We start from the raw sequence: 21535 nt of genomic DNA, 5'->3' as shown, positions 1-21535 counted from the left end.
TAGTGAAGTAGTTCTACTTAGTTACTATACATCTCTGGGTGACATGCGCTGCCTACCAGTGCACTGCGGCAAATATGCTGCATTTTTCCAGGCCCAGCAATGTGGTATGGACGGGGCACATAGAAAACAGCAGGTCACTGTAAATAGTGTGAATGGGCTCTGCACCGCACATGACACCGTCATTGTTGCATTGTGAACAAGCAGGGACACATGCTTTTTTAGAGTGATGCAGGTCTCTGTACATAGTGTGAACGCTCCCTGAGTGCATCTCGTGCATGGCCTAAGGGCTGGTTCAACCCAGAGCGCGGTGCAGGAAAGGCACGTTCTATGTGCGTTTCCAATGCCGCACACAAACGCACAACCTTTGCAATCTGCTGTGGGTGCCGTTGTATTGTTAATGACACCCAAAACGCAGGTCACAAATGCAGAGCGTTTTTGTGTGGTGTGTTTTCATAAGTAAAGTCACGTGCATTACTTTTTTTGTGTTCAAATCTGGGGTGATTTGCAGCGCAAATCACAAATGGTGACAAATGGTTAAATGTCTCCGTAGAGACAAAGAGAAGAAGGCGGCCCCGGGCCCTGAGTGTTTTCATGGCACAGAGTGTGAGAGGAAGGCCGGGCCCTGTACACACCTTGTTGTGGATTGTATGTTGCTTAGTGACCGGTCTGTGGTTTGGGACGCTCTGTGAGGGATTATGTCTGACATGCTGCTGCCACAGACCCAGAGAACAGCGAGGCCTCATAAACCTGTGTAGGCCCTCTAGGAGCTCCGCCATCATCTGCCATGTCTCTGAGGTAAATGAATGAGGTGAGGATGGACACAATGGTCTCTGAGGTAAATGAATGAGGTGAGGATGGACATAATGGTCTCTGTGGTAAATGAATGAGGTGAGGACGAACACAATGGTCTCTGTGGTAAATGAATGAGGTGAGGACGAACACAATGGTCTCTGAGGTAAGTGAATGAGGTGAGGATGGACACAATGGTCTCTGTGGTAAATGAATGAGGTGAGGACGAACACAATGGTCTCTGAGGTAGGTGAATGAGGTAAGGGCAGACACAATGGTCTCTGAGGTAAGTGAATGAGGTGAGGAGGGACACAATGGTCTCTGTGGTAAGTGAATGAGGTGAGGATGGACACAATGGTCTCTGTGGTAAATGAATGAGGTGAGGGTGGACACAATGGTTTCTGAGGTAAATGAATTAGGTGAGGATGGACACAATGGTCTCTGTGGTAAGTGAATGAGGTGAGGATGGACACAATGGTCTCTGTGGTAAGTGAATGAGGTGAGGATGGACACAATGGTCTCTGAGGTAAGTGAATGAGGTGAGGATGGACACAATGGTCTCTGAGGTAAATGAATGGGGTGAGGACGGACACAATGGTCTCTGAGGTAAATGAATGAGGTGAGGATGGACACAATGGTCTCTGTGGTAAGTGAATGAGGTGAGGATGGACACAATGGTCTCTGTGGTAAATGAATGAGGTGAGGACGAACACAATGGTCTCTGAGGTAAGTGAATGAGGTTAGGATGGACACAATGGTCTCTGAGGTAAGTGAATGAGATGAGGAGGGACACAATGGTCTCTGAGGTAGGTGAATGAGGTAAGGGCAGACACAATGGTCTCTGAGGTAAGTGAATGAGGTGAGGGTGGACACAATGGTTTCTGAGGTAAGTCAATGAGGTGAGGATGGACACAATGGTCTCTGAGATAAGTGAATGAGGTGAGGATTGACATACAGAGCATCCGGAAAGTATTTACAGTTCTTCACTTTTTCCACATTTTGTTATGTTACAGCCTTATTCCAAAATTGAATAAATTCATTATTTTCCTCAAAATTCTACAAATAATCCCCCATAATGACAATGTGAAAGAAGTTTGTTTGAAATCTTTGCAAATGTATTCAAAATAAAAAAGGAAAAGAATCCCATGTACATAAGTATTCACACCCTTTGCCATGACGCTCAAAATTGAGCTCAGGTGCATCCTGTTTCCACTGATCATCCTTGAGATGTTTCTACAACTTCACTGGAGTCCACCTTTGGTAACTTTAGTTGATTGGACATGATTTGGAAAGGCACACACCTGTCTATATAAGGTCTCACATTTACCAGTGCATGTCAGAGCACAAACCGAGCCATGAAGTCCAAGGAATTGTCTGTAGACCTCAGAGACAGGATTGTATTGAGGCACAGATCTGGGGAAGGGTACAGAAACATTTCTACAGCATTGAAGGTCCCAATGAGCACAGTGGCCTCCATCATCTGTAAATGGAAGAAGTTTAAAAACTACCAGGACTTCACCTAGAGTGGGCCGCCTGGCCAAACAGAGCAATCGGGGGAGTCAGGTAGGTGACCAAAAACCCGATGGTCACTCTGTCAGAGCTCCAGCGTTTCTCTGTGGAAAGAGGAGAACCTTCCAGAAAAACAACCATCTCTGCAGAACTCCACCAATGGTAGAGTGGCCAGACGGAAGCCTCTCCTCAGTAATAGGCCCATGACAGCCCACCTGGAGTTTGCCAAAAGGCACCTGAAGGACTCTCAGACCATGAGAAATAAAATTCTCTGGTCTGATGAAACAAAGATTGAACTCTTTGGCCTGAATGGCAAGCATCATGTCTGGAGGAAACCCAGCACTGCTCATCACCTGACCAATACCATCCCTACAGTGAAGCATGGTGGTGGTGGCAGCGTCATGCAGTGGGGATGTTTTTCAGCGGCAGGAACTGGGAGACTAGTCAGGATAGAGGGAAAGATGAATGCAGCAATGTACAGAGACATCCTTGATGAAAACCTGCTCCAGAGCGCTCTGGACCTCAGACCGGGGCGAAGGTTCATCTTCCAACAAGACAACGACCCTAAGCACACAGCCAAGATAACAAAGGAGTGGCTGTGGGACAACTCTGTGAATGTCCTTGAGTGGCCCAGCCAGAGCCCAGACTTGAACCCGATTGAACATATCTGGAGAGATCTGAAAATGGCTGTGCACCGATGCTCCCTATCAAACCTGATGGAGCTTGAGAGGTCCTGCAAAGAAGAATGGGAGAAACTGCGCAAGAATAGGTGTGCCAAGCTTGTAGCATCATACCCAAAAAGACTTGAGGCTGTAGTTGGTGCCAAAGGTGCTTCACCAAAGTATTGAGCAAAGGCTGTGAATAACTTATATATATGGGATTTTTTTTTCCTTTTTTATTTTTAATAAATTTGCGAAAATTTCAAACAAACTTCTTTCACATTGTCATTATGGGGGATTGTTTGTAGAATTTTGAGGAAAATAATGAATTTAAAGCGGAGTTCCGGGCACAAAATCGACCTAATCGATTTTGTGCTCATCCGCTGGATCTTCTTCACCTGAAAAGGAATTGGATAGTTAGGTATATTTTTTTTTTTTTTTACTCACCTTGTAATTGTAGATAGAAAATACTCACCTATTCTCCACTTCCTCCCTCTGTGCCGCGGCTCCACCGTCACTTCCTGTCTTGCGATGATTCCTGGGAGCTGAACATCATAGCTCCCAGGAATCAATGCAACGGCACCGGCCCCGCTCGTCACTTCCGGGGCGACTCCGCATTCCCTGCTAAACAGCTTCTGGGCATGCCCAGAAGCTGTGGAGGAATGCGGCGCCGCACCGGAAGTGACGAGAGGGGCCGGTGCAGGCGCATTCTGGGAGAAGAGGATGCGGAAGAGGACGCAGAAGAGGATCGCGCTGGCTTCAGCTGCCCACAACAGAGATGGCAACGCTGGAGAAGAAATTTGTGAGTATTTCTTCTTGCAGGTAAGTGCGAACCGGGACAGATCAGAGGCTAGCCATTGTGGAATGTACTAACCCTGACTGTCCCGGGGGTATGTTTATTGAAAAAACGTTTTCGTGCCCGGAACTCCGCTTTAATCCATTTTGGAAGAATAACAAAATGTGGAAAAAGTGAAGCGCAGTGAATACTTTCCGGATGCTCTGTAGTTAAGTTTTATAAAATAATTTTTATGGACACTATAGGCCCCATACACTGCGCTATAACCACCGTTATCTGACGCATAGATAGTCGCAGAAACGGGGGCTGAAAATGATCAAACAAAGATCGCCAAGACAGCTGACGCCTGAGTCGGCTATTGATGCCGGGCCAGGGTGTCCAATCCCATCACAGTGTGTGGTCTGACAAGAACGCCAAGTTCTCCAATCATAGGCCTTTTTCACACATTGGCGTAGTTATGTGAAGGCCCGTGTGAGGGCCGTGTTTGCCTCTACAGAAATTTCTTGCATCCCTGTGCAGGCAGACCCATTTTTGTCAATTAGGACACAACTGCTGCTCCCAATATGACAGCTGTATGGGTGTGGGTGCGTGCAGATGAGTGTCCCCCAACTCACATGGTGTAAGTTCATATACATTTACCCACACAACTGTGAAATGGGGCGCAACGGTTGTGTTCGTGCAGCTGCTGCATCCTAAATACCATGAAATGGACCGCCTGCACAGGGTTGTATGGAATTCCTTTGTGTGCAAAGATGCCTCAAACGGGGGTTCCCATTGACCCCCCCCCCCCCCCCCCAGTGAACCAAGCCTCCAAGCCTTAAAAGAGATGTATAGGATTTATTTATTTATTTTAATCATACATACCTAGCTGGATGCTGTATCTGTCCACCGCAGGCTCTAACAATGAGAACTGAACGATCAAAGACCCCCTGATCGCTCGGTTCCACAAGCTCCCTGAGCAGAGAGCTGGTGGCTGTCAGTCACTGCTGTCTGCTCTGCCCCCCCCCCCCCCCACTGGAGCGCTGGGCTGTGGGTGGGGGGAGCAGCCAGCTCAGGCTCTCAGCATCTCGCTGAGAGGCAGGGCTGGGTGCCGGTTCAGGCATGTAGGCAGATCCTGACCATATGCTCGCGATTCTTCCTGAGCCTGGACTGGCTCCTGACATCAGCAGACAGCGAGCTGGAGCCTGCTGAAAACAGGTCACAGGAGTGCAGAACGAACTGCACTCTTGTGATGCACAGGAGGAGTACAGCCAAACAAGCTTTGGCTATTCTTCTGGTACACACTATACGTTTTTTTTTCCAACCCCAATGGGCTGAATGAAAAACACTGACAGATCACTGTACTAACACAAGTGATATTAGTACAGCAATCTCCCCTACTGTGCTATTGTGCTCTGACAGGGGCTGTGAGCGCTGATCGGATGCTGGTTTACTAGCATGCCCATTCGACAGAAGGCAGTCAAGGGAGATGTACACACAGGCCGAAAGTTGGGCGTTTCCTGCCGAATTGACCATTTTCAGCTGATTGTCGGTGAGTGTGTACCTGGCATTAGACAACAATTTTGGCAAAATTTTCACACTTGTATCTACCTATCTCTATCTGTTTATCCATCTATCCATCCATCCATCCATCTACACTATATTGTCAAAAGTATTGGGACGTCTTCCTTTACACGCACATGAACTTTAATGGCATCCCAGTCTCGTAGAGTTCAATATTGAGTTGGCCCACTCTTTGCAGCTATAACAGCTTCAACTCTTCTGGGAAGGCTGTCCATAAAGCTTAGGAGTGTGTCTATGGGAATGTTTGACCATTCTAGGTGTTCTATAGGATTGAGGTCAGGACTCTTGACTGTGCAAGGCCAGTCCACTCCAAACTCGCTCATCCATGTCTTTGTGGACCTTGCTTTGTGCACTGGTCCAAATCATTTGGTGGAGGGGGGATTATGGTGTGGGGTTGTTTTTCAGGGGTTGGGCTTGGCCCCTTAGTTCCAGTGAAGGGAACTCCTAAGGCGTCAACATACCAAGACATTTTGGACAATTCCATGCTCCCAACTTTGTGGGAACAGTTTGGGGATGGCCCCTTCCTGTTCCAACATGACTGCGCACCACTGCAAAAAGCAAGGTCCATATAGACATGGATGAGCGAGTTTGGGGTGGAGAAACTTGACTGGCCTGCACAGAGTCCTGACCTCAACCCGATAGAACACCTTTGGGATGAGGTAGAGCGGAGAATACGAGCCAGGGCCTCTCGTCCACTTGAGTGCCTGACCTCACAAATGCGCTTCTGGAAGAATAGTCAAACATTCCCATAGACACACTCCTAAACCTTGTGGACAGCCTTCCCAGAAGAGTTGAAGCTGTTATAGCTGCAAAGGGTGGGCCAACTCAATATTGAACCCTACGGACTAAGACTGGGATGCCATTAAAGTTCATGTGTGTGTAAAGGCAGGCGTCCCAATACTTTTGACAATAATATCTATCTATCTATCTATCTATCTATCTATCTATCTATCTATCTATCTATCTATCTATCTATCTATCTATCTATCTATCTATCTATCTATCTATCTATCTATCTATCTATCTATCTATCTATCTATCTATCTATCTATCTATCTATCTATCTATCTATCTATCTATCTATCTATCTATCTATCTATCTATCTATCTATCTATCTTTTCTTCTCTCTACCCACACAACACCCCAATCAGTAGAAGCTGCTAGTACAGAATAATACAGTTGGAGGGACAGGGACTGATTGAATACATAGAAGTGAATAGTACAGATGGCGGGACGGGGTGATGCAGTATAATTACACTGACACAGAGATGGCGGTTGTGTTGCGGCGGTGGTGGTGGTGTCAGTGGGTCGGGTCACACATGTAGAGCAGGCTGACCCTCAGATGACCCCTGTAATCCTCTGTTCTGCATTAGGATCTTGTAGCGGATTACCGTGGAATTATTTATGTCCAGAAATAAGTTAATGAGAGGAGCAGAGGAAATGAAAGGCTGCATAGGATTACTCATTGTTCTGAAAGCATGACGGGAACCCAAGCCCACCCAGCAAGCCGACACCACCTTTCCCTCCACCAGAGTCAGACTTTTAATCAAGACAGATTGCAAGCTTTGCAGAAGAGAGCTGATCCTGTATGATGGTCAGCATTTTAGATGCAAACCTCATGGCTGGATTCATGCGTCCCCGTTGTGGTGGAACATACATAAAATGCATTGCAGTGCCATTCATCTGATTTTCTCTCCAGAAGGATGAAGCCATCTTTGTTCAGGCATCATCCAGGGTCACTATCTACTTCCTTGACTGAACTGCTGGCCCAGAGATGACAGAGATGATAGATGTCCAGTTCTTGCCTGGCACAGATCAACCCTTACTGCAGCCTGAAATATACTCGTCTCCTGAGTCCTGTTGGGGGCTGACAACACAAAGCATTTCTGTGGATGAATGGTGTCCGCCCTGTCCAGTTATCGTTTATTGTCCGCAACACAGACCAATCCTTCTTTGGTCCCAAGATAAGAATTGGGAGGGCTAATTGCCCTCATTGAGACAAAGGTATAACTAGAACCTTCAGGGCCCTGATGCAAGAAACCATGAAGGGCCCCTGGGACCTCTGGCTGGGGCCCTTCCCTTCAAGCCTGGGGCTCTTCCCACTGATCCTGGGGCCCTTTAATCTCGTTGCGAAGCCCTCTTATTATGCCCTGCAGTGGGACCCTTTCACAAGTTCTGCAGTGGACCCCCTTCCTGCCATCTTGGGGTCTCCCCACGGTGGTGGAATGCCAGGACCCGGTCGCAAGTGTGACCTTTGCGATCCTGGAAGTTCACCCACTGGTGTCAGTAGGTTTTTTTTTTTTTTTGGTATTTTATTTGTATTATTTTTTATATTTTATTTCATTTTTTTACAATGTCACGGACTATGACTCTGTCCATTCAGAAAAGGAAGGAGCTGGTAAATTACATATTTATCGACCCCTTCCTGTTTCTCTATTGTGACACATCCCCTGCAGCAGCCGGCAGGAGAGGGGAGGGAGCACAGTGGGGGGGGGGGCACCAGGGGAGAACACAGGGATCCAGAGACCGCAGAACACAAGTGAACCGGATAGGAGGAGTGGCGGGGGCAGCATACAGAGGAACCAACGTCCTCCATTTTCCTCCTGCAGCTACAGGAGGAAAAAGGAGGATGTGATTTCTCTACATGCTGCCCCCTCCTAACCAGGCAGTGGCGGCCGGCTCGTTAGGGGCGCAGGGGCGCCGCCCCCCCCCTCCATCCATGCTTCCGGCCCCCTAATCTGCATGCAATGGGGATTTTTTTTTTTCATCACCTGATTCGAGCCAGAGGCTCTAATAGGGCGATGCAAAGGGTGGACCCGGGGTTCAGAGCAGTGCGTCCCGAGCCCACCCACTGTGTGACAATAGCAAATGAAAATTTGCTATTGTCACACCGATCCTCCTCCTGGCCAATCAGGAAGCGCGTCCGATACTCGCTTCCTGATTGGCCGCAAGGCAAACCCCATGCCATTGGCCGAGGAGGAGGCGGGACTGGAAGGACTGGAGGAGACGCACCGGGACCGAGCAGAAGAAGCCGTTCGGGGGACTGAGGAGGAGCCGATCGCCGCTGCTGCTGCTCCAGGTAAGTAAGGGGGCACGCACGCTGATCTATGCATTGGGGACATGTACTGTATACTGGTCACTGCATTGAGGACATGTATGCTGGTCACTGCATTGGGGGCATGTATACTGGTCACTGCATTGGGGGCATGTATACTGGTCACTGCATTGGAGGCACGTACGCTGATCTCTGCATTGGGGACATGTATACTGGTTACTGTATTGGAGGCACGCACGCTGATCTCTGCATTGGGGACATGTATACTGGTCACTGCATTGGGGGCATGTATACTGGTCACTACATTGGGGGCACGCACGCTGGTCACTGCATTGGGGGCATGTACGCTGGTCACTGCATTGGGGGCATGTACGCTGATCACTGCATTGGGGGCATGTACGCTGGTCACTGCATTGGGGGCATGTACGCTGGTCACTGCATTGGGGGCATGTACGCTGATCACTGCATTGGGGGCATGTATGCTGATCACTGCATTGGGGGCATGTACGCTGATCTCTGCATTGAAGGGGGCATGTACGCTGGTCTCTGCATTGGGGGAATGTACGCTGGTCACTGCATTGAAGGGGGCATGTACGCTGGTCACTACATTGAAGGGGGCACGCTGGTCACTGTGCATTAATAGGGGGCACGCTGGTCACTGTGCATTAATAGGGGGCACGCTGGTCACTGTGCATTGAAAGGGGGCACGCTGGTGTCTCTGCATTGAAAGGGGGCACACTATACCTTAATTACTGAAGGCCCCTTTCACACTTTTGTGACCTCAAAGTCACGCAATTTTTTACAGCGTTTTTTGTCCTAAAGCAATGCCTATTACATTTTTCTGTTTGCGCCCCCCCCCCCCCCAAAAAAAAAAATTTTGCGCACCAGCCGCCACTGTATCCAGGTGTACAGGGGAGCCGCACAGGCCGTCTGGAGCATGGGGCCCAGTTGCAATTGCAACCCCTGTAGTTACGCCCCTGCCTTGAGATACCACAAGAAATGTGCAAAGGACAGCTCTGAATTTCTGGCAGGATCAACAGGTTTTTTTTTTTTTTTTGCACTTACTGAACAGATATACGCAACACTTTGAGTGGTTTATTTAACAGACCAAACTGTAACCATTAAGGTAAACTCATTGTTAGGTTAGGTTTAGGTGTGCATCTCTGAAAAGCAATCTGCATTTGGATCACTTTTCAGAGGCGATTGACAGGCAATGATGAGGTGATGTCACACCTCTTCGCCTAAATAAAACAAACACAAGAGGCACCTCCATCTAGGTGTAGAGATTTATTTAAAAGACAAAAAAAAAATGCACTCACAAGTTAAAAGTGGATCAAGGCTTGTCATAAACCCATATAGACCTCCACAGGATCACTGTGAGGCTGCAGATCTCGGCATGCAAGCGGCTGGCTGAAGCAGAGTTCTTGGTGGAAGTGCAGCTGTCAGGCTGCAGGCTGAAACATAGGCATCAGTGGCTTCCGGGTGTAGCAAGATGGCTGCGGCTCCAATCAGCACCTCTCTCAGTTGGGAGAGAACAAGTCCTGCTGCTCCAGGTGAATTGGCACAGCTGTAGTGTCTTCTACTAAGCGCCTAGTATGGGGTGCTTGCCCTGTCACTCTTGCAGACCCGTATAGAAAGGAAAAAGATTGGACAGCTGCACAACAAAGCACGTTTAAAGTGTGAAACGCGTCGACCTTCCTTCTCCCCTGCTGATATGCCAATTGTGCCTTGTTTTTATTGATGATTTTTCAATAAATGTTTGTAATGCATTATATGGGTGTGCAGCCGTCCAAACTTTTTCCTTTCCATCTCTCGGCTGGGTGAGGGTGACAGGAAGTGGAGGGGGAGTGGCTACATGTTTCAGGGCAACAGGACCGCCCCTTTATCAAATCATAGGAAAGACCCAGCCAACAGAGGTGCTGATTGGAGCCATAGCCATCTTGCTACACCCTGATGCCTATGTTCCAGCCTGAAGCCTGACAGCTGCACTTCCACCAAGAACTCTGCTTCAGCCAGCCGCTTGCATGCCGAGATCTGTAGCCTCACGGTGATCCTGTGGAGGTTTATATGGGTTTATGACAAGCCTTGATCCGCTTTTAATTAGTGAGTGCATTTTTATTGTCTTTTATTCTTTTTAACCACTTCTGAACCGGAAGGATTTGCCCCCTTAATGACCAGGCCCTATTTTGCGATTCGGCACTAGGTTATTTTAATGGAAAATTGCGCGGTCGTGCGACACTGTACTTAAATAAAATTGATGTCCTTTTTTTCCCACAAGCAGAGCTTTCTTTTGGTGGTATTTGATCACCTGTGCAATTTTTATTTTTTGCGTTATAAACAAAAAAATAGCGACAATTCTGAAAAAAAAAAAAAAAACAATATTTTTCCCATTCTGATATATAACATTCCCAAAATTTTTTTTAAAAAATCTAACTTTTTTAACATTTTAGGCCAATTTGTTTTCTGCTACATATTTTTGGTAAAAAAAAATTGCAATAAGCGTATTTTGATTGGTTTGCGCAAAAGTTATCGCGTCTACAAACAAGGGGAAAGATTTATGTCATTTTTATTTTTATTTTTTTTCACTAGTAATGGCGGCGATCAGCAATTTTTAGCGGGACTGCGACATTGTGGCAGACAGATCGGACCCCTAACTGACATTTTTGACAATTTTGGGGGGACCAGTGACATCACTACAGTAATCAGTGCTAAAAATATGCACTGTTACTGTAATAATGACACTGGCAGGGAAGGGGTTATCCTAGGAGTAAGCAAAGGGTTAAGTGTGAACCTAGGGGTTACTTTCTAACTGTATGGGGGAGGGACTTGTGAAATGACCATAGAGACCTGTGATCCTATATAGAAGGATCATAGGCGCCCTGTGATCATTTAAGAGAGAACAAAGGTCTGCCGTGTTTACATTAGCTGACTGTCCTTCTCTCTCAGCAGGGAGCGATTACTGGTGCCCGGCGACAATCAGTGCCATGGGTCCCCGTGGATCAGCATCCCCGCTGCCTAGTGGGGGCGGTGTGCGCTCGCCCCCAGGAGTGCTCCTGCGAACTGCCGTACAGGTACGGCGATTTGCGCAGCCGAGCCTGCCTGCCACAGTGTATATGTGGCGTGTGGTCGGCAAGTGGTTAATGGGCAAAAAAATTGGCAAAAGACCCCTGATGTCTCCACAAAGAGGACCTGTCACCTGCCCATGATATCACACTATCACGTACCTGGTGAAGACTGGAATTTTGTGGAGGCCTCTCTTGCACCTCCCGGCTAACACTCCTGGAGGTGGGGACAGAGAGTGTAAAGGCAAAGAGTGGCACGAGTGCCGTAGCAGCTAGCTGGTGATGTCCACTCTGTAGGTGGGTATAGCTGGTAGTCGCAGTCCTTGGGACTGGATGCAGTAGCAGCTTGGCACCAGAGCATGGGACAGAAGCAGAACCAGGAGACAAGCAGCAGTCAGCGGCAATCGGGCAGTGAGGTACGGAAGTTCAGGAGATAGGCCAAGGTCAATACCAGCTAGGCAATGCGGTACAAAGTCAGCAGGCAGATCAGATCCGGTAAACAAGCCAAGGTCGGAGTAGTGGGTAACAGAGTTAGAGCACGAGCAGAGGCAAAGTCCAAAGGCAAGCCGGGTCATACACAAGCAAGCAGAAACAACGGATCAGGTCTTGGGAACACAGGAACGAGCTGAAGACCATTCAGCAACTGCTAACAGTAATAGAGCATTTTAAATAGGCCACTGGGTGCCAAGTGCTTATTGGCACGTGCACGTGTCCACAATCGCGCACGGATTTGCGCATACGCACAAATATGTGCGCGATGAACTGGCGACATTGTTTTTTTCGCTTATAAATATTAGCACGTGTGCAATGTGCACAAGCATGAGCATGAATCTGCACTGGCCTTTTGGTGGCCGAAATCCGGTTTACCTTACACACACACAGGGGGCTTGTTGGCCAACTTGTGATAGTAATAAAGTTAAATGAAAAAAAAAGTGTAAAAAAATCAAAATAATAATAAAAAAGTAAATAAAACAATTAAAAAACTAAATAGTAGCTCCGTCACCCCATGCACATGCACAAATGTAAACACATGTGCAGGGTACGTATATGTATATAAATAGCCATTGCACTACACATGTGAGGTATCACCACGAAGGTGACAGCAATAATTCTAGGGGTGTCATTCATGGATACCGACAAGAGAAAAGAGAAATACCTCCAGTTGCTGCACACAGGCAAAGCTTGAATGTATCCTGAATGAATGCAGCTTCAGCCCCAGTGGAGGGGCGAAACACGTCGGAGGGGCTTTTCAGGATACCCTCGGGCTTTTCCCATGTTCAGCAACTGGAGCGGTTTCTCTTGACTTTTATTGATATTCATTTAACTGGGACGGGCTCTTTTTCACGCCAGAACCCTCCTTCTTCTGTGTGGGTCACCGCAATCAGCAATGGGAATCTTGAGCGGTACCCAACATTTCCCTAACATATTGTCATTCATGGATAGCTCTAAATAATTAAAGGACTTTTAAAGCGTTGACTGTGGACAATTTTTGGTTACTGTAGTCTATTGCCATTGCACAGGTACAGTCTTAAACCTTAATATGTTTGGTATCTATTTACTCGACCCAGCCTCATTTTTTATATTTTACCCATAAAATTAGGTATCACAAAAAAAAAAAAAAAAAAAAGTCAGACTATGCTGAGCCATACTAACAGCTATATTTGTCTTTCCTGCAGGGACAGAAGAATGACCCCCCAGCCTCTTGCCCCCCAGAAGGGCGCTCTGGACCAGGCGGAAGTTACCAGTGACCAGCTTACGGCGGCCTCGGTTGGGAACGTGGACTGGCTGCGGCTGTGTATGCACGCAGCGGACTCGCACGTCGAGCAGGATGGAAATGTAAGTGTCAGCTCAGCGAGCCACAGTAAAATGACATAATTCAGCCTCTATCTCCAGACTAAACTAAACACTGAGGGATGAGGACAGTAAAACCCAGTTAATCCTCTGTGACCCAGTAATCTGCAGCCATCTGGTTTTCACTACATTATACGATGATTTGAAGATAATACAACGCATCTATGGGGCAGAGCTGCCATCAGGAGAAATTCCGGCGATTTGGTGTATTGCATATCATTTAGTTACCTAATCTAATATGAGGAAGTCACTGATCAGGGCAATCCGTATGTATTCAGGTGCAGAACTACAAAGCCCAGCAAGTTTTCCCTTCCAGTCGATTTTGTGTATCAGTGCTGCATTCAACTTTTATTTATTTATTATGGTCAGAGCTAAAAAACAACATTTTAAACATATTTTTAAAATGTAAATATGGAATATTGCATATGAATATATTGTAATCTCATGTCAAGCCAGCAGGGGGAGCGCTTGGTCTCTTTTACATTTAGATCAGGAGTAGGCAACCTCGGCACTCCAGCTGCAGTGAAAGTTCAAGTATATTGTATTCTCAAATCCAGCCAACAGGGGGAGCACTTGGTCTCTTTTATATTTTTTCTAGGCTATCCTTAGATCAGGAGTAGGCAACCTTGGCACTCCAGCTGCAGTGAAACTTCAAGTATATTGTATTCTCATATCCAGCCAACGGGGGGAGCTGTTGGTCTCTTTTACGTTTTTTTCAAACTATCCTTTGATCAGGAGTAGGCAACCTTGGCACTCCAGCTGCAGTGAAACATCAAGTATATTGTATTCTCAAATCCAGCCAACAGGGGGAGCTCTTGGTCTCTTTTACATTATTTCTAGGCTATCCTTAGACCAGGAGTAGGTAACCTTGGCATTCCAGCTGCAGTGAAGCTTCAAGTATATTGTATTCTCATATCCAGCCAACGGGAGGAGCTCTTGGTCTCTTTTACGTTTTTTTCAAACTATCCTTAGGTCAGGAGTTGGCAGCCTCGGCACTCCAGCTGCATCGAAACTTCAAGTATATTGTATTCTCAAATCCAGCCAACAGGGGGAGCTCTTGGTCTCTTTTACATTTTTTCTAGGCTATCCTTAGATCAGGAGTTGGCAACCTCCAGCTGCAGTGAAACTTCAAATATCATCTTGCTGCTGCCTCTGAGAGTGACGTCTGTAGCTGTCAGAGTCTTGCAATACCTCACAGGACTTGTAGTTCCACAACAGCTGAAGTGCCAAGGTTGCCCACTTTTGCCTTAGGTCCTTTGTTGAAAACAAAAAAAAATGTTGTTGTTTACAGAGCTCCATAGGTCAAGCTGAACTTTGCATACTTCGATGAGGCAGACCAGTAAAGCCAGCCATACATGGGTTCAATTTCTTTCGAAAATTGTAACTAAGAATTTTAGTTCGAATTTCGAACAATTAGTGGGCCACATCAATGGCCAATTTTAGTGCGGCCATCAAATTTAAATGATTGGGCATGTTGGAAATTTTTTGAAAAACAAACGATTTTCTAATTAATAGTGCGAGAAATATAATCGAAACAGAAATGCACATGAGCGCAAGAAAAGGAAATTCCTAGAAAGTAAAGAAGATTCCTGGCCACGAAAATTCTTTTCTGTCGCAACATGAGGTGAAAATAAAGGCTTGGTTGGTCAAATTTAGAAATCAATGGTGGCACCATTGGAATAAAAATCACACAAAATTTCAGATTTTAAAAGAAAATGAGTTCGGAATTCAACCCACGTATGGCCTGCATAACTCCCCCTTCATAGGAAACCTCCCTCTCCCTCCATGGATTTCAGAGGCGGCAGACAGTTTCTGCTGCACGCACTTTTTAAAAAAACCCATAGTGGTTTGAAAACTCTTTAGAATTCACCACCTAAAGAGCTGCTACATTTTACGGGCACTCCTAGCCTTGTTACGTTTAATATGCCTTGTTGCTGCACCCAGACACCCACTGACCCACTGATGGGTACAGACTTTTACTCCGGTATTCTTTTTCTTATTTTATTGGCTCAGCTGTCCAGAGGAGAGAGGGTTGGGGTACAGGATATACAAAAGCAGCAGGGGAAATTCCCTCTGCTTTGCAGTATCACTAACCTCTGCTAATTCCGATTCAGAAGGCCAGATGGTCAATGACCTTTACGTATCTCTGCCCATACAGGCCAGTTATGGATCTTTAAACACAGACAGGGAATTTGTCATTGCGGACCTTAAAGGTGGAACTGGCATCTGACTGAACCCTTCTTCAGGTTCCTTCCTCAGGCAGCAGGGCCTGAGAAGCATGAAGTGGACCTTTCTAGAACTATATCCTCCCTAGGCTGCAGGCCTTAGGAGCAAGAAATGGACCTCTAAAGCTATATTCTTTCGAGGCAGCAGGCCTGAGGAGCATGAAGAGGACCTCTTCAGAGCTAAATACTCCCCAGGCAGCATACCTGAGGAGCAAGGAATGGACCACCAAAGCTATATTCTACCCAGGCAGCAGGCCTAAGGAGCATGGAGTGGTCCTCTTTAGAGCTATATCCTCATCAGGCATAAGACCTGAGGAGGAAGAAATGGATCCCTAAAGGTATATTCTCTCCAGGCAGCAGGCCTGAGGAACATAAAATTGACCTCCTTAGGGCTAAACCCTCCCCGGGCCACAGACCTGAGGAGCATGAAATGGACCTCTAAAGCTATATCCTGCCCAAGCAGCATACCTGAGGAGAAAGAAATGGACCTGTACGTCTATATCCTCCCTAGGCCGCAGACCTGGGGAGCATGAAATGAACCTCAACCTCTAGAGCTATATCCTTCCTAGGCAGCAGGCCTGAGGAGCATGAAATGGGCCTCTCTACAGCTATATCTTCCCCGAGCCGCAGACCTGAGGAGTATGAAATGGACCTCTAAAGCTATATCCTCCCCAAGCAGCATACCTGAGGAGAAGGAAATTGACCTCTAGAGCTATATCCTCCCCAGGCCACAGACCCGAGGAACATGAAATGGACCTCTAGGGCTATATCCTTCTTAGGCAGCAGGCCTGAGGAGCATGGAGTGGGCCTCTCTTGGGCTATATCCTCCCCAGGCAGTAGATCCGAGGACCATGAATTGGACCTCTAAAACAATATCTTCTCAGGCAGCAAACCCGGGGGGGGGGGCAAGGCCAATATTGAAAGCAAGTATAAATCAGCGCTACACTCTCAATGAGGGGGACCACTCGTTCTACCTACAACCGGTGATCTCAAACACTGGATAACACTAATTACATAGTGAATAAATGTGTAGTTGTGTGGGTAGATGACTAATCAAGAATGTGCAAAATGAGAAAAGAATATTGATAGTAGAAAAAAATCCTCAAAAAATCATCAAATTGTGAACAATCTACTGAATCCAAATCTGAGTGATCATAAACAAACACAAGTGACCAGCAAAAAAAAACCATTGATATGTGAATAGTAACTACTCATATAAATGATGAACATCAATAAACAATATAAAATAGTGCAAATAGCGGTATAAGGTGATATGAACAATTCAAAAACAGTGCAGAAGTGCTAAATCAGAAGTGCATAAATAATCCACAAATAACTCTTAGGTTAATAATAGTCCAATAAAAATTAATTCATAAAGTGCAAGGTGCCAATAAATATGTAGTGATATCTTCCAGTGTGATATTAAAAGGTGAAATTAGCTTTCAAACACATCAAATCAAAGTGAGTGTGTCCCGGGGAGCTCGCAATCCCACACCGAGTGCAGTGGCCGCTCACCTCCACAACACTCAAAAAGAGTGTTAAGTATAAATCTCCAGGCTCCTCACAATCTTCTGACGTGTATATATTATCCTCCAGCTGTTATGGGTTAAATACTATCCTCCGGTTGTTATGGGTTAAGTGATTTCAAATCGGTCCACGTAAGTATCTCCCTGTGTCTAGTGCTTAAACAAGAGAGGCTCTCATGGTGCAGTACATAGGGTATACTTTATTGATAACAAAGTTACAGACTACTCACAAAGAAGCAGATCAAAGTGTGCAGACAATCTCCAATGTAGCCGCCGATGCGGTGAGATCCGAAGCTTCCGGTCTCGGCCGAAGACCGGAAGTGACGTCAATACGGCTTATCCCTGACGCGTTGCGCTACGAACACCCGTAGCTTTCTCAACGGGTGTTCGTAGCGCAACGCGTCAGGAATAAGCCGTATTTGGATTCAGTAGATTGTTCACAATTTGATGATTTTTTGAGGATTTTTTTCTACTATCAATATTCTTTTCTCATTTTGCACATTCTTGATTAGTCATCTACCTACACACCTACACATTTATTCACTATGTATTTAATGTTATCCACAGTCTTTGAGATCATCGGTTGTAGGTAGAACGAGTGGTCCCCCTCATTGAGAGTGTAGCGCTGATTTATACTTGCTTTTAATATTGTGATACGTGGGGACACTATCTAAATCAGCTGCTAGCTCAGAGGAGTTCCACGTCCATCACTAGTTTCCCATTTATAGCATTCATCGGGTCGCTTACCCCATTTTAGCGCATAAGTTTATTTTTTCTACAAGGCCAATATTGGACTCACATCCTCCCCTGGCAACAGGACTAGGAGGCCAGAGACTTTCTACCGGTACAGCCTCACAAGGCAAAGCCAGGGAGTGAAATAGTAAAAAAACATTAATAGTAAAAAAAAAAACCTTCTTTGATTGGGAAAGGTGAAATAAATATTCATATCCCGACACATTGTATCTTCTCTCTCTAACTATTGGAGTACACCCAACAGTAGTAGGCAGGGGGAAAAAAAAAAGCAATGTCCTTGGGCTTAGGGAAAACCCAACAAACCCAGATATCACAGAGCTCAAGATGACAACAGCCTAGCTGCCATCACTAGATTACCTCTAGCTCGTAGCAGGGTCCCTAAAAATAAAATTGATCAAAACCATTCTATTTTCCCTTTAAGTTCCCTGACCATCCAGCATTGTGTGATGAATATTACTTGTAAAAGCGATAGTGGTGTTATAAAAATGATGTCATGATACAGTTCATTTCCTCTCTCAGGGATTCACAGCTTTACACATGGCCGCTCTGCACGGTCGGCTTCGATGTCTGAAGCTTCTAATTGAGGATTACAAGATTGACGTGAACCTGCCCAGCCGGTGTAAATGGAGCGCTCTGCACCTGGTTCTAAATCAGAAGAATGGAAAGAGAGCAAAAGAATGTTTACAGCTTCTACTGCAGTGTGGGGCTGACGTAAACGCGTGAGTAACCACGCACTGTGTACTTCATGGGGAATCCGTCCCCATACAATCCAATCAACCAATGTTCCTTTTTTATTTAAAGGTGTTAAATTTTTTGGGGTTTAAAATTTATATTACAAAGCTAGCCTATTCCTATTACTCTGAGACCCCATTCACACTAGCGCGACTTGTCAGGCGACTTGGTCGCCTGACAAGTCGCGGTGGGTCGCTTGCCATTGATTAGCACAGTACCCGTTCTAATAGGAGCGACACAAGTCGCTCCGACTTAGAAAAAGGGTCCTGTACTACTTTGGGGCGACCTGGAGGCGACTTGCATTGACTTCAATGATATGAAGTCCGTGCAAGTCGCGCCGAGGTCGCCCCAGGTCGCCCCAGCAAGTCGTGTCGCGCCAGTGTGAATGGGCGCTTAATCATCTTGACGTTTTTGAAGTTGTAGCAAATATGTTGAGGTGCACTGCATCATGGTTACATTGTCAGCCACTGTAGTTGTGCGTTTGGTGGAATTCTAAATTAACGGCACCACAATATGCCACACCATCACATCATGTGTTAACAAAGAAGAAGATTTTGAAGAAGAGGCCGTGCAGTACTGGGCGAGCCACACAATGATCATTTTGTCAAAGGACAGGCAAGATTTGCATTGTCAGACTTGCTGGGTATGTATTAAGGCATCAGGGCAAGTAAAAGTAATTGCACTTTGCCCTTATTTTGGCTTGTCTCTTGCCTCTGTTGACAATGCTTTAGAGCAGCAGTCTCCAAACTGTGACCCTTTATCCAGCCCTTGGGGCACTATTCTATCTACTGACACCAACAATTGGGCACTATTCTTCCCGCTGACACCAATGATGGGGCAGAATTCCTTCCATTGAAACCAACAATGGGGCAGAGTTGCTTCCATTGACACCAACGATGAGGCACAATTTCTTCCACTGACAACAACAACGGGGCATAATTCCTTCCACTGACACCAACGATAGGGTAGAATTCCTTCCATTGACACCAAGGATGGGGCACTGATAGGCTGCACTGGTGGGCACTGATAAGGCAGCACTGATGGGCGGCACTGATTAGCACTGGTAGGTGGCACTGAAGGGCACTAATAGGCAGCACTCATGGGCACTGGTGGGCACTAATAGGTGGCACTGATGGGCAATGATAGGCAGTGGTAGGTTACACTTATGATGGGGCACTGATTGGCACTGATAAGTGGCACTGGTGAGCACTGATAGGTGGCACTGGCAGGCACTGGTAGGTGGTGCTGGTGGGCACTGACAGATGGCACTGGTAGGTGGCGCTGGTGGGCACTGGTAGATGGCACTGGTGGGCACTGGTGGGTGGCATTGATGGGCACTGGTAGGTGGCACTGGGGGCACAAATAATTCCTTTCCTCTTCGGGACCGATTGATAGTGTGAGGAAGAAAAAACAGCTGATCGCTGGCTGCTGTTTACTTTACATGATCAGCTGTCATTGGCTGATAGATTATCACGTGGTAAGGGGTCAGGATTGCATGGACTTGCCGATCACAGAGTGAGTCGGGCACGCTCTGCAGGGAGCGCGCAGGCCGCTCGTGCACGGGAGGACGTCACTTTACGCCCTCCCAGCAATTTAGGTCCGCTCTGTAGCCGTCATTCGGCTATAGCAGGGGCGCCATCTAGTTAACCACTTGACCTTCGGAAGATTTACCCCCCTTCCTGACCAGAGCATTTTTTGCTATATGGCATGGCGTTACTTTAACTGGCAATTGCACGGTAGTGCGATACTGTACATAAATGCAATGTATTGTCGGGATTATTGGGGATTAAATAATAAAAAAAATGGATTTAAAAAGCCATGTACAGTATATTCCATCTTATGCATAGGGATTTTGAACAGTGCAGCTTCCATTTTGTTTGGAGGTGAATGAAAGTTAATATATGTTCTGTTGCAAGATGTCTCTTACAAAAGAGTCTAGAATTGCAATAGAAGATCTCTGTATCTATGTAGTCATAAATAAGAGGCCTTTAGACATCTCTTCAGATAAGACATAATGGTAGTGCCAGCCTGTCTGTAAGTATTGCAACAATGGACAATAGCCCAGTATACTCTATCAGACATTTAATATATATATAAGTTTTAAAGATACATTATCATGTGTGAGAAGATATTAGCAATAATTATGTCATTATATTATGTTATTATGTAAGGCATATACATATTTAGAAATTATCTGTCTACCATATGTTGGGTTTATATTCTTGCTAAATAACAAATCTTACTTAGAATACTTTTCTATTAAGTGTAAGGACATGTGTATCCTGTAACTAATTACCTCACTTTATGTAAGTTTGTGTTTAAGTTTTTAAGGTAATCATAAATACTACAAGCCAGACGCAATGTCTGACAGCATATGGCATGGTCAAATAATTTATGGAGCTTCACTAGCCAAGAGGTCAAAAGGTTATCTTTGAATAGTGGTCTCATTGTGTGTTCTAATTATTTTAAACACTGAATTTAATGAACAGTACAATACTGCCTCATTTGGACATACTAATAAATGCAGTCTTGGGATAATTTAGTATTTTCCAATATAAAAATATTATGTTGTATTATTAATAATTATCTTTATAAATGGTTTATCAGATCCAATAATTGCCAAGATGAATGATGGAGATAGATGGACATTTATGTATGTACTGAGAGTATGGACAAGTTTTTATGTTGCTTTTATGGTTAATCTTGAATATAAAGAAATCATCCTTTAACTTTATTATCCGAAGTATTGGGTTAATTATTAGAGAGGTGTGACTATGACCTCACCAATTAATGGATAGAATATCCCAACCAATGGGGATAACGTTTCATCCCTCTGGGTTTAACTTATGGTAATTTTAAAAGTCCTTTGTTCATACCATATAAAAGGGAGAACCCAGATGTGAGACATTACACATTACATTACACAACATACATTACACTTGCAACATACACAATACTACGTCCATCTATAGGCTCATCCAGACATACTCCATCTTGCTCCATCATTTATCTGA

At 45.7% G+C, this 21535-nt stretch overlaps 1 protein-coding gene across 2 annotated transcripts in view; it reads left to right on the top strand.

The window, feature by feature from the left end:
* Window positions 1-660: 660 nt before the first annotated feature.
* ANKRD53 (ankyrin repeat domain 53) overlaps window positions 661-21535 on the top strand; it is a 29043-nt gene continuing 8168 nt past the window's right edge. Inside the window, exons 1-3 of one of the 2 annotated variants that reach the window (XM_082268747.1) lie at window positions 661-795; window positions 13111-13270; window positions 18309-18508. In XM_082268747.1, coding sequence (XP_082124873.1) covers window positions 785-795; window positions 13111-13270; window positions 18309-18508 — 371 coding nt within the window. In that variant the 5' untranslated portion in view covers window positions 661-784. Of the gene's footprint in view, window positions 809-13110; window positions 13271-18308; window positions 18509-21535 lie in introns of both variants that reach the window. The other variant, XM_082268748.1, reaches the window with a different exon arrangement.

This window comes from Pelophylax lessonae (assembly GCF_965119305.1).
Source record: "Pelophylax lessonae genome assembly, chromosome: 1".
NCBI lineage: Eukaryota > Metazoa > Chordata > Amphibia > Anura > Ranidae > Pelophylax > Pelophylax lessonae.
Note: the sequence above shows the minus strand (reverse complement) of the source record. Positions and strands in the feature narration are given on the sequence as shown.